At 42.2% G+C, this 13,718-nt stretch overlaps 1 protein-coding gene across 1 annotated transcript in view; it reads right to left on the reverse strand.

Annotated features, from left to right (window-relative positions):
• Positions 1-13,718, reverse strand: part of LOC137658721 (vacuolar protein sorting-associated protein VTA1 homolog) — an 89,016-nt gene that overhangs the window by 4,663 nt on the left and 70,635 nt on the right. Inside the window, exon 6 of the mRNA XM_068393718.1 lies at positions 10,389-10,458. Within this exon, the coding sequence (XP_068249819.1) occupies positions 10,389-10,458 (70 nt within the window). The remainder of the gene's footprint in view (positions 1-10,388; positions 10,459-13,718) is intronic.

The raw sequence follows: 13,718 nt of genomic DNA on the forward strand, positions 1-13,718 counted from the left end.
TGTACTTCTGGATGTACTTATTTGCCAGGGAAAGGTTGTTGGATCAGAGTGATCCCTGCATCTTTGTCTAGTGAAGAGTTATTATTTCAGGCTTAATCTTCCCTATTAAAAACCCTAGCCTAACTTCTCTAGTGGTAGCTAGTGGTTTTAGTGCACAATGCTGTAAAGGTTCTGATGATATAAAGCACCTCCCAGATTCAAGATCCTATTGTAGAGTCTTAATTCTTAATTTACTTTATATATTTCTGATGGGAAACCTTCACATTCCTACATTTCTAGCCAATCCTTTGGACACCTAGAATTTGAGAGACAGAACACCAAGAAGGCAGTCTGGATCCTTATAACCCTCCTCTCCCTAAAGTAAATGCCACTAAACATAAAATGTGGTTGGCGTGGAAAACTGTATGATTGCTTTAGACAGATTTTTTTATTTATGAATTAGTCCCTTAAAGATTTACTACATCAGTTCTATTGTAACATGTTCGATGGCTGTGTCCACTATTTGTTTAAAATTTTTGCTGCTAGCTCATCACAAGATTTCTCCTATGAGGTAAATGTAGGGATTAGTACCCCAAACCTATAAACGACCCACTACCATAAACAAGTTTATTAATCAAATGCACATTAGTTCCTGTACGTAAATGTAAATAATCTAAAAACAGTTTGGCAGGTCTTTAAAGTAGATTATTTGAATGATTATAAACTTTAATCTTTAAAAAAACAATGATTTCCAAATATAATTTTAAGTAAGGCTGCTAATTCTATTTCCCACTCGAAGTTAAAGCCTTTTCTTTCCCAAGACAGATCTTTGCCAATTTTAAATTATGATCTGTACTTGTCCCCGATAATTTTAACAAATATCTTAAGGAATTCTTAAAAATCTTTGGATTGCTGTGGTATTGAAAGATATTCATGATTAGAAAGAAATTTTTAATGTCAAACAATGATTTATCTATTTATCGGGTAATTTAGTGTGGCCAGTTACCTAATCAAAGTAAGATCCAGATTATTAGGTCTTCATATGTTTATTATCCCTTGATAATATTAAAACTAATTTTGGTTGATATAAAATGCATTTCAGATTCACACAGCATGGTATTTGAAAGTTTAATACAGGCAGGTATTGTATTTCTGACTGATGAATGTTAAATGCTTATTCAAAACTAATAAGGACCCAAGTTGCTGATAAAATTTGCAATCAGGCTTTTGTCTTTATATTTCTTTTAGTAGTTTAAGATGTCTTTTCATGATTTGTTAGCAATTGTTGCACTGTTGTAAATAGGAATTTTTTGGGCGATCATAATCTGCATTGTCTTGTGCCCGAGAAAGTTTTACTTTGTGAATCTTGAAAGGAGGCATAAGCCTCAAGGTCACCCTCTGGAAGCGTGTTTCATGATCAGCCTAAAGTTCAAAGTGTAAACGAAAGCTTACTTCTCATTCAGGGGAAATCCTGAGAAGGCTAGACTTATAAGCTAATAGCTACTAGTCTTTTGAATTTCCACCTTTAACAGATTCAGTTTGTAATGTGGGAGGCCATTAGGATTCCACTCTAAAAGGCATGTGTTGAAATACCAATGGGGCTATTAGAACTTATAAGTCTACGACAGCCTTGTTCAAATTCTAAGGAAAAGTTTTTCTCTTTTACCCAACTTAGGGAAGACTCCTACCAGTTCACTGGGAATCTTCCTTGGTAAAGGTCATCAGCCTAATTCCTCTGGCCTTCAACCATCCCTTGTTCAATAGCAAGAATTAGTTTGGATAAATTGTTGAAATTTTGGTTTTCTGTTAGAATAAATTATATTTAGGACGTAGAGGTTTAAACCGTACCTGAGCAGCTAGTCTTACCACTTTACTCTTGAATACCCTACAGTTACAAAAGGATTAAGGTAATACTGCATTAAGAAGTAATGTTACTTTTTTAAAGCTTTTCCGTTTTAAAAGTTTGAACAGTTTTACTTTTGAAAATCTCACAGATATATCAGTTTTCTTTTATTCTTTTACCAATAGCAGACTGGCTATTAACATTGTTATCCAATAAAAGTCTTGATAGACTAAAGGTTGTATCCAGTAATGATACTTTGAGGGTAGAATGTTAATTTCATCTAGCTACCTTATTTCAGAACTATTTATTTTTACACTGGAGTGCCACATACTTTTTTGGGAAGAAAGGAGGTAAGACATTGGAAAAATTGTATGATGATTGATTGATTGATTTAGAGTTCCCTAGCATCCTGACATCGAATAAAAGAATATTCAGTTTAAAACCATGAAAGTGAAGATGTCCTTATAAAATTTAAATAGCTTTCACAAGAACTGCTTATGAAATAAATCTGAAAACAATAGCATAGAACAACACATCCTGCCCAAGAATCTTGGAAAGGATTAACCTGCAATCCTCACCTCGGGCCTCACCAGATATTTATTTCTTATTTGCTAAAAGTGGTGCATTCAGTCAACAAATGCCTCACTATTAAGGGTGCCAAACAGTCATCTCAGTACAGCTGATGTTGGTCATTCATCAGAAACTTGTGTCAACCAAGTGTGACCAATGCGGAGATGACAAAGAGCAGTCTCCCACTTCCGGGGCATCATGCTATACCTCCAAGGAGATATAATATTCGTTATTACTCTCATCTTATTTCCAACTAAACTATCCAAATGCTGTTGCCAATTTTTGTAAAATGTTATTTTCATTAGTAAAATAAATTTTTGAATATACTTACCCGATGATCATGTAGCTGTCAACTCTGTTGCCCGACAGAAATCTACGGTCGGGATACGCCAGCGATCGCTATACAGGTGGGGGTGTACACAACAGCGCCATCTGTGAGTAGGTACTCAAGTACTTCTTGTCAACAAGAACTCAATTTTCTCCTCGGTCCACTGGTTCTCTATGGGGAGGAAGGGCGGGTCCTTAAATTCATGATCATCGGGTAAGTATATTCAAAAATTTATTTTACTAATGAAAATAACATTTTTCAATATTAATCTTACCCGATGATCATGTAGCTGATTCACACCCAGGGTGGTGGGTGGAGACCAGCATATATGTTAACAAAGAAGCTAAGTATCCCGTATCTTATTTTAGCCGTTATTCAAAATAACAAACATAAAATAAATAAGTACCTGGTAAGGAAGTCGACTTGAACCATTACTCTGCCTTTTTAAGTACGTCTTCCTTACTGAGCCTAGCGATCCTCTTAGGATGCTGAGCGACTCCTAGGTGCTGAAGTATGAAGGGATGCAACCCATACTAAAGGACCTCATCACAACCTCTAATCTAGGCGCTTCTCAAGAAAGAATTTGACCACCCGCCAAATCAACCAGGATGCGGAAGGCTTCTTAGCCTTCCGGACAACCCAGAAATATTTCAAGAGAAAGATTAAAAAGGTTCTGGAATTAGGGAATTGTAGTGGTGGAGCCCCCACCACTATTGCACTCGTTGCTACGAATGGTCCCAGAGTGTAGCAGTTCTCGTAAAGAGACTGGACATTCTTAAGATAAAAGACGCGAACACTGATTAGCTTTTCCAAAAGGTTGCGTCGAAAATATTTTGCAGAGATCTATTTTATTAAAAGGTCACAGAAGTTGTGATAGCTCTAACTTCGTGTGTCCTTACCTTCAGCCAAGCTTGGTCTTCCTCATTCAGAAGGGAATGAGCTTCTCGTATTAACAGTCTGAAAATAATAGGATAAAGAATTCTCTGACATAGGCAAAGATGAATTCTTAACTGAACACCATAAAGCTTCAGACGGGCCTCGTAAAGGTTTTTAAAATAGAACTTAAGAGCTCTACAGGACATAATACTCTTTCTAGTTCATTTCCAACCATATCGATAAGATTGGAATAACGAACGATATTGGTCAAGGCCGAGAAGGCAGCTCGTGTTTGGCTAGAAAACCAAGATGTAGAACATGTAGCCGTTTCGGATGAAAATCCGATGTTCTTGCTGAAGGCATGAATCTCACTGACTCTTTTAGCTGGTAAAGCATATCAGGAAAAGAGTCTTAAAGGTGAGATCTTTCAGGGAGGCTGATTGAAGTGGTTCGAACCTGTCTAACATAAGGAATCTTAGAACCACGTCTAAATTCCAACCAGGTGTAACCAAACGACGCTCCTTCGTGGTCTCAAAAGACTTAAGGAGGTCCTGTAGATCTTTATTGTTAAAAAGATCTAAGCCTCTGTGACGGAAGACTGATGCCAACATGCTTCTGTAACCCTTGAAAGTGGGAGCTGAAAGAGATTGCTCTTTTCTCAGATATAAGAGGAAGTCAGCTATTTGAGTTACAGAGGTACTGGTCGAGGATACGGATACTGACTTGCACCAGTTTAGGAAGATTCCCCACTTCGATTGGTAGACTCTAAGGGTGGATGTTCTCCTTGCTCTAACAATCGCTCTGGTTGCCTCCTTCGAAAAACCTCTAATTATCGAGAGTCTTTCGATACTCTGAAGGCAGTGAGACGAAGAGCGTGGAGGCCTTGGAGTACCTTCTTACGCGTGGCAGACGTAGTAGGTCCACCCTTAGGGGAAGAGTTCTGGGAACGTCTACTAGCCATCGAAGTACCTCGGTAAGTTATTCTCTCGCGGGCCAGAGGGAAGCAACTAGTGTCAACTTTGTCCCAACGTGAGAGGCGAACTTCTGCAGTACCTTGTTGACAATCTAGAACGGAGGGAATGCATATAGATCTAGATGAGACTAATCTAGTAGAAAGGCATCTAAAAGAACCACTGCTGGGTCCGGGATAGGTGAGCAAAGTATTGAGAGCCTCTTGGACATCGAGGTTGCGAAGAGATCTATGGTTGGCTGGCCCCAGGTGACCCAAAGTCTCTTGCATACATCTCTGTGGAGGGTCCAATATGTTGGAATTATTGTCCCTTCCTACTGAGACAAACTGCTAAGACATTCAAGTTGCCTTGGAAGAAATTTGTTACTAGTGAAAAGTCTAGACCTGTTGAACAGGAGAGGAGGTCACTAGCGAACTCGCACCATGTCAGAGAGTAGGTCCCTCCTTGCTAGGAGATGAACATCAAAGCAGGGAGTTGTCCGTGTTGACCTCCATTACTTTGTCTTGAAGGAGAGACCTGAAGCTTTTCCAGGTCAGACGTACTGCCAGAAGCTTCTTGCAGTTAAAATGCATTGTCCTTTGACGCGAGTTCCATAATCCCGAGCATTCCCTACCGCCTAAGGTCGCACCCCAGCCTACGTCCGATGCGTCTGAGAAGAGAACGTGGTTGGGAGTCTGAACAGTCAGGGGAAGACCCTATAAAAGGTTGATAAAGTCCTTTCCTCAGGTTAGACCAGACTTATCTTCCGGAAACCGGGATCGAGACCGCTTCTAGCGTCTTGTCCTTTTCCAGTGAAGAGCTAGATGAAACCGAAGAGGACGGAGGTGTAGTCTTCCAAGTGACACCAAATGCACCACGGATGACAGTGTCCTAACCAGACTCATCCACAGCCTGACAGGGCCATATTCCTTCTTCAGCATCTTCTGGATGGATAGCAGGGCTGGGGATTGATCTTCTTGTTCAGCCATGTCCTCATCAGAGGGTTCCTCATCCGAAACTGATGAGGAAACGGCAACGGAGTGGGCAACGTCTGACTCGCTGAATCCGGTCGCACTGGTGGATGCGTGACGGAGCCGGACACAAGATCATGGTACTGCTGCACAGTCTGTGAACTGTCAACCATGGGGAAGCGAGGAAGTACAGCGACAACCCGAAACTGTCTAGATTGTCTGGGTAGTACAGACAACCCCTTATCGGGTTGCTGAGGTTGCCGCACTGCGTCACAACAAGTCACCTCTGCTGGCTGTTGAACGTCTTCCCAGTGACACACTGAACGTCCACAACCACCTCCGAGAGTAGCATAACATCAACGTGCGACTGGCAACCCACACTGGGTCGCACCGGTGGAGGAATCATCTCAACTGGCGGACGTGAGTAGGATACCTCAGCGTCAACAGGGCGTACAACCAACCGGGAGGAAGGTCGTTGGCAAGAAGGGTCTTCTCCGTAAAAAATCCTCTATAAAGGACTAAGCTTGGACTGCATGTCTTGCAACAAAGCCCAAGGTCTATGGGAGCAGGTGTGGCAACAGACGGGGTTAGCGACTGAAGCGGAACCATTTACCCTCCCTGGAAGCATGTTATGCTTAAATAAAAGTCCATAGGAGGCTAAGCAGCTTAAGGCTCCTCTCCAAATGACAGAGTCCTCAAGGGAATATCAGAAGGAGGGAGAACAGCACTTTCTCATCTACAGGAGCCATATCCGAGAAAAGCTAGGTTCTCTCAGTGAGGGTTTCACTGGTGCAAAAGCAGCAGACCAGAAGGCAACGTTATGAAACTGCTTGACAGTCTGTGAACTGTCAAAAACTGAACTGTCAACCACAACAGGAGCGTGAGGACATACAGCACTGGTGTATAAGTAGCAGACCAGAAGGCAACGTCATGTAACTGTTTGACAGTCTGTGAGTTGGCAACAACCAAAGTTGTGTGGGGAAGCCTCAACTCCTGACTGACTAGTTTGCTGCGGGCGAGTGGCGGTAACCACAGTGTGTTGCGGAGGCTGACACACCGTGTCAAAACACGGCAGCTTGTGGTAGCTCACGCACGGCAACGGAGTGCTCTGTGTGTGGGAGTCATCATACATCTGGCAGGGTTGACTGTGCATGGGTGGAGGAGCTCTCACAACAAGAGTGTGAGAGCAGGAAGCCATGCCGGGCGCACAACCGTGGGAGGTGTAGGCCCACGGGTGCATCGTCAACCTTCTCCGCAGTCGGAGTGTGGGAGCTGGCAACAACAAAAGCAGAGTGCTGGTGCGTGGGAGGGGCTGCGGTGGGTTGAGGAGCATGCGGTATGGTATGCGGAGCATGCTGTAAGGTATGCGGCTCATGCTGCATGGTATGCGGAGCATGCTGTAAGGTATGCAGAGCATGCTGCATGGGCTGCGGAGAATGCCGCATAGTGCTGGAACCCGGCAGCTCTACAGAACCTTCCCACTGCTGATGCGGTAGCTCACGCATGTTAGCAGATGGTGCAGCAAGAACATGCGTCTGGCAGGGTGGACTGCGCATCGGTGGTGGAGCTCTCACAGGTGGAGTGTGGGAGCAGGCAGCCGCAGTATCTGCTGAGCGCACAACCTCGGCGGGTTGTAGGTTAACAGGTGCATTGTCAACCTTCCAGCACGATACTCCTGCATGAAGGAGCAAGCTGAGACTGTATAGTCTGCAGCATGGACCACTAGGGTCTATGAAAGACAACAACAAACGGAGCTACTGTCCGTTGTGACTGAGGGTCTAAAACAGCTGGTGTGGCAACAGACGGAGTTACTGCCTGTTGCGGTACCACCTTGCCTCTCTTGGGAGGTGTGCAGTTGTCGTACTGCAGCGAGTCCGAACTGACCCAGTGGCTACACCTAGGCCGTTGGACTTGCGCGGAAGGGACCGACTTGCACTTAAAAGCTGCAAGATTTGGTCCATGGTTTCTGCGAGAAACCTCTTCCGCAGACGAGGAATAAATGGGCTCTCTCGTCTTTGTGTGGGTGGGGTGATCACGTCGGCAACGTGTGTAGATACACCCGAAACCACGGAGGGAAACGTTTGTTCGTCGATCAAGACCTGTGGAACCCATAAGTCCTTCGACATTACTTCTCCCCTGGGCTTGGGAGCTTGTAAGAGGTATCGGACAAGGTGAACAACTGGCACGAACAAAAGAACCCTCGAACGCACCACTGTAACACTTTGCGCATATCACTTTATCACTTTTGATTTTCTGTTTGCACTTATTTCACTGAACTCGAAACTTTAAGTGGTTTGTACCTGAAACACGCAATCCTATCCTTCATTAAAAGGTAGTAATTGCGAAAACAGTTTTACAATGTAACAGAAAAACATAATGAAAGATAAAGAATTCAGTGGCTGGAAAAGAGACTAAACACTAGATCAAATAAACTACATTTAAAATCTCTCACCGCATAAAGCCTGGGAACAAGAATAAAACTCTAGAAACGTTTTACCTTCTTCCCCTATAGCGACTAGGGAGAAGAGTAAAAAACGAGAACAACGTTACCCGCTTGAACGAAACGTTTATCCTCCTCTCTCTCCCTCCGTCTCTATCTCTCTCTCTCTCTCTCTCTTGACTTAGAACCTGAGAGATGAGCCCAATTATATATCGTTAAAACAAATCATTTGTAAAAGGAAAAAAAAAAAACTGAAAGGTTTCCCAAATAAAAAGTTCCTTTATTAGAATTAAAACCATTTAAGCTAAGAAAGAATGAACGAAACGCTAGAATCGGTTTACTCTTACTGCAACGTGAAACCGTGAAATACTCTCTCTCTATCGTAACGATAGAGCGCAAGTTGAACGTTCTGAACGTCAACAACTGCGGAGACTAAACTAAACGTTAGTTCAACTTTGAAAACAGTACGAGACTATCAAAGAAATTCTTTCAAAAACATTAAAATTAAAATAGCATAAATTCTTAACAGGAAAAACGATATGACGGGCTCAATGTTAATTAACTTCGGTTCCAAGTAAGGACCGCCTACTATTAGGAAAGGTCGCATATAAACAAACATAAAAATTAATTTTTATAAGTTTATAATAAATGGAAAGTTAATCGAAGAGGCCTATAAATGGCGGAGAGATATAAAATAAATCTATAACTTTGTTAAGCAAAATTACCAAAAACCTAAACACACTTCCGTCTAAGGGAAGGGTGGGTCATAAAAAGTGAAAGAGAGTCTATACTCTCTTCGACACCAACACTTCCGTCTAAGGGAAGGGTCGGCCATTTAAAAGTGAAAGAGAGTCCATACTCTCTTCGTCACCATAATAAAATCTATCCAAAACGAGTTCAAGTTTTGAAATGAAGATAAAACCCCTGCATAGCGAAAGCTCAAAACTGGAATAGTGTACTTCACCAAAAAGTTGTGAAAACAAATCCAGTTAGGGACGGCGTATTAGTAGGTCTTGCCGGTGGCACGACAGAGGAAAAATTGAGTTCTTGTTGACAAGAAGTACTTGAGTACCTACTCACAGATGGCGCTGTTGTGTACACCCCCACCTGTATAGCGATCGCTGGCGTATCCCGACCGTAGATTTCTGTCGGGCAACAGAGTTGACAGCTACATGATCATCGGGTAAGATTAATATTGAAAAACAAATTTTAATACTAGGTAAAAAATCTTTATACAAGATGGGATAACTTCTTGGTAGCCACTCAGCTGCAGCATTCTTTGCCCATAGATCTACCTCCTCATTTCTAGACACACCTACGTTTGCCAGAACCAAAGAAAATCGAACTGTTATACCTCTCGGCCCAATAATAAAAAACCACTCTAAAATTTTTAAAACTAAAGGGTTACTGGAATTAAAAACTTCTAAAGAGTTGTATGATGACAAGACTTAGATATATTGAGTGTAAAAGTTCTTATTAAGCTATGAATTTTGACTGCCTAAGGTCATCTTCCTTGTAATTACATTTTGTTTCTAGTTACGAGTTCAGTGATAAGGTCACACACTAAGTTAGCTTCAAATCAGAAGGAAAGAAGGACTTAAAAATTTAGAATAAAAAATTGGTAGTTCAGCTACTCTTTCATGGAAATTTTTGGAAAGAAGTGTTGACAATGATTCGGTGGTATACATTGTCAGTTTTTGAACGGCTTTATCTAAAAGAAGCTGATTTTTATTGGAAGTTTTTTCTTTATTAGCTTAAATTTGTTTCAAGTTTCAAGTTAAGTCTTTAGTTTTCTTAATGAGAAACTTCAAGGCTTTTTATTTTCTGTGAAAGACTTTAGTTTTAAAAGGGGGATAGTGGATATAGAATTGGAATCCAACCAGTGAACTCTAGTGGTTACAAGTTTATCTGGAATAACTGTAGGATTTATTACCTTTTAAACTAATTTCAAGTGGTGGAAAAAGGTATTAATCTAGGTTGTTACTTTACCATCTCTTTCCTTTACTATATCACCTCCGTCAGTGTGTGGGAATCAGCAATATGAACATCAAGTGTTTTTCATAGAAATAATCAGGATCTTATTAGTAAAATTTTTTACTTTTATACTCACCCAATGTTCATATACATAAGCCCTCCCTCCCCACTGATCAGTGATGTCAACATACTAAAGATCGGGCTTTCAACGTCGATAAGCAAAAAGGAAGGGTTAATATGTTGTATCAACATCTAGTTAGTGGCTATGAACCGCCAGATTGCGTGCTGGTTCCCAGAGGGGGAAGCATTTAATGCGGGGAGAGCGTAGAAAATTTTCATTTTCGGTTAACGTCGATACAGCTTTGAGTAGAAGCAATATGAATATCAAGCAATTATAAAATTAATAAATTTCATCATTAATCTTTTTATTTTGAATAATGCATAAAAAGGTTCCTACCTCCTGTAGTGGGTATAAGACCTGGGGCAATAACAGGAGCTGCAGCTGGAGTAGAAAATGAGTGATGTACCTGTAATGACATAACAGTAATTAAAAAATAATGAAAAAAAGGACAAAAAACAATACATGAAAATTTGTGATTTCACAGCATAGTACAATACCTCAAGTCACGGTGTTTACACACACTTAATGCATTCATGCTCAATTTTATGGCTCACCAGGTCAATCCTGGATTTGAATACATAGCCACATGTTGGACACATCAGGATTTGGGGCTGCAGAGACTTATTGTGTGAAGCCTTTTCATGTGCTGTGTGATCCTGATTCAGAGCAGTTACCCCTATTTTTAATACTGTACTCGTCACCCGGGCCGTACAATTGCTAGCAAGTGTGATTAGGTGGTTGGTAGATTTTTGCATTTCTTTAAGGTTGACTTAGCTTGGTTTTGTAACTCTTCCTGGGGCTAACAGGTCTTCAGTGGCAAAACCTCTTTCTGGGGCTACCAGGTCTTCAGTGGCCATTTCTTGTTTGTCAGTATGAAATTTGCTTTAGGATCTGTTCTTCAGGCTTACAGATCTTGTGACCAAGCAACTGAATTTGACATTGGTGACTATGGCTTCTGTACTGGTGCTTCCCGTTTGTTCCATAATGTTTGTGTGTAGGGGTATAAGAATACTACCATCATACATCCGCATGTCATGGAAAGTGACTAAAAGGACGGCTGTTGCCTTGCAGTCTTGCTTTTAAGCAAAAGGTTAGGCCCACTGCCAATAACTGTGAATACTACTACCTTGCAGTTGGACTTTTTAGTCAAAGGTTAGGCCCACCGCCAATAATTGTGACTGATGACTGCAAGGGCATGCGATCAAGATAAACTTTACCAAATTATTAACCATGCCAGATGCTATGTAGGGATAATGGTGAGAAAGAAGTTTGTGTGTAGGGAGAGCAGTGAAAAAGAGCAGTGCCATTGTCGCAATGTGTACTCAACTGGTTGATGTATGCCATAATCATGCGATTTGCATGCAGACATGCATCTTACTGTGGTCGCCGTCGTCCCCGCCAGCTAGGTGCGTTTCTTTTGGATGATTCATGGTGCTCCACACAATATGTCCTATCACTGGTAACGCATGCCTGGATTCCATCTCAAGGGCCTACAAATATAAATCTGGAAAGCATAGCCCAGCTCCCAGGACATCTCTGCCAGGAACAACACCAGTGGTCCAATCTTAAGTTATTCTCTCACTAAATGAGCATGTGAAGACGACGGTTTGGCATCAAACGTTCTAATGAAGCCAGGTAATCTAACAGTCGGTGTCACAAATGGGGTAGCAGTAAGTCCCACAGGAAGAAAAATTGTGCTACTTTCTTGAATCTTGCGATTCTGTCCTGAAAAGGTAAGCCTTTCCCTTGAATGGTATTTATCCTCAGCCCCAGGTACACCATTATTATTATTATTACTTGCTAAGCTACAACCCTAGTTGGAAAAGCAGGATGTTATAAGCCCAGGAGCTCCAACAGGGAAAATAACCCAGTGAGGAAAGGAAACAAGGAAAAATAAAATATTTTAAAAATAGTAACATTAAAATAAATATTCCTATATAAACTACAAAAATTTCAACAAAACAAGAGGAAAAGAAATAAGATAGAATCGTGTGCCCGAATGTACCCTCAAAGAAAGAGAACTCTAACCCAAGATGGTGGAAGACCATGGTACAGAGGTTATGGCACTATCCAAGACTGGAGAACAATGGTTTGATTTTTAAGATCTGCTTACCATAGCAGAGGGAAGTGGTCACTGAACAATTATAGTGCAGTAGTTAACCCCTTGGGTGAAAAAGAATTGTTTGGTAATCTCAGTGTTGTCAGGTGTATGAGGACAGAGGAGAATCTGTAAAGAAAAGGCCAGACTATTCGGTGTACATGTACGCAAAGGGAAAATGAACCGTAACCAGAGAACAGGATCCAATGTAGTACTGTCTGGACAGTCAAAAGACCCCATAACTCTCTAGCGGTAGTATTTCAACAGGTGGCTGGTGGCATGGTCAACCTACCACTTACTATATCATGGTTTGGCTGAAAGTTCAACTGCTTGTTTACCATGATCCCTAGGTCGAGGCAAAACCGGAGGAGTCTGCCTCGATGAAGGAGAAGGGTCTCCATTGAGTTTGCCAGGATCAACCAGTCTAGATAGTGAAGGAGAAGAATGCTGTTGGCGTGGGCCCAGGCTGAGGCTAAGGTGAACACTCTTGTGAACACCTGAGGAGCTGTCGACAGACCGAAGCACACCACCCTCGATGGTACACCTATCGTGAAGAAAGAACAGGAGGTACTTCCATGAGGATAGATGGAGCAGGATCTGAAAGTGTGAATCCTTTAGGTCCAATGCGATCATGAAGTATTTTGGTCTTATGGCCTGGGTGACAGTGACGGCAGACTCCATCTTGAATGAAGTCTGTTGCACAAATTTGTTCAGAGCTGAGAGGTCGATGACTGGTCTCCAGCCCCCAGACACCTTTTCTACAAGATAGAGTGGACTGTAAAACTTGGGGATCCGTTGAGGACCTCTTGGAGGGCACCCTCCTCTAACATAGTCTGGACTTCTCCCCGCAGGGCTATGTCCTTCGCTGATCTTGTCGTGAAGGAAAATTATCTCAATGGGGGACAAATCAGGAGAGGAGAGCTGGTGAATGGGATGATGTAACCCAATTGAAGGACACGTACTGTCCAGGGTTCAGCACTGTGGCAATGCCATCTCTGCCACCTAGGTCTCAGGCATCCCCCCCCCCCCTTTGGGATTGGTGCTGTGTTAAGGAAGCCACCCCTACAAGGGAAATCAACCATTTCCTCTTGGTCTCCCCCATCATCCTCTGGCTCTTTTTTTCCCTAAAAGATAGGCCATAGGGGATTACCTCTCCTAGACTGATATTGCCTTTGACCAAATCTAACATTCTCATGGCCTTGTCCAGAGAAACCTTAGGCCCAGTAGGTGATGAAGTGGGAGGCAGAAATGTTACTGCCCTGCGGAGGAGGGAGTCTTGATTCTCCTTATTTCACTTCTCGGTCATTGCCTCGATGTCCTTAAAGGGGAACAAAGATCCAACTCATACCGAGGAGTTTCAGAGAAAAAATATCCCCCTCCTTGGCACCGGCCTCTGCAATTTAGAGATGACAGCATCACATCTCGTCAGGACCCAATTGGCCCACTGATTTGCTGCATTATGAGTTAGAAACTTCATCGCCCTTGCACCAGTAAGACGATGTTCTTGAAAACTTTGAGTTTCTTGGGGTCAGCCAAATTTTCGGTGGAGGATAAAAACCCCACTGCCA

Source organism: Palaemon carinicauda, chromosome 19, assembly GCF_036898095.1.
Source record: "Palaemon carinicauda isolate YSFRI2023 chromosome 19, ASM3689809v2, whole genome shotgun sequence".
In the NCBI taxonomy this organism is placed as follows: domain Eukaryota; kingdom Metazoa; phylum Arthropoda; class Malacostraca; order Decapoda; family Palaemonidae; genus Palaemon; species Palaemon carinicauda.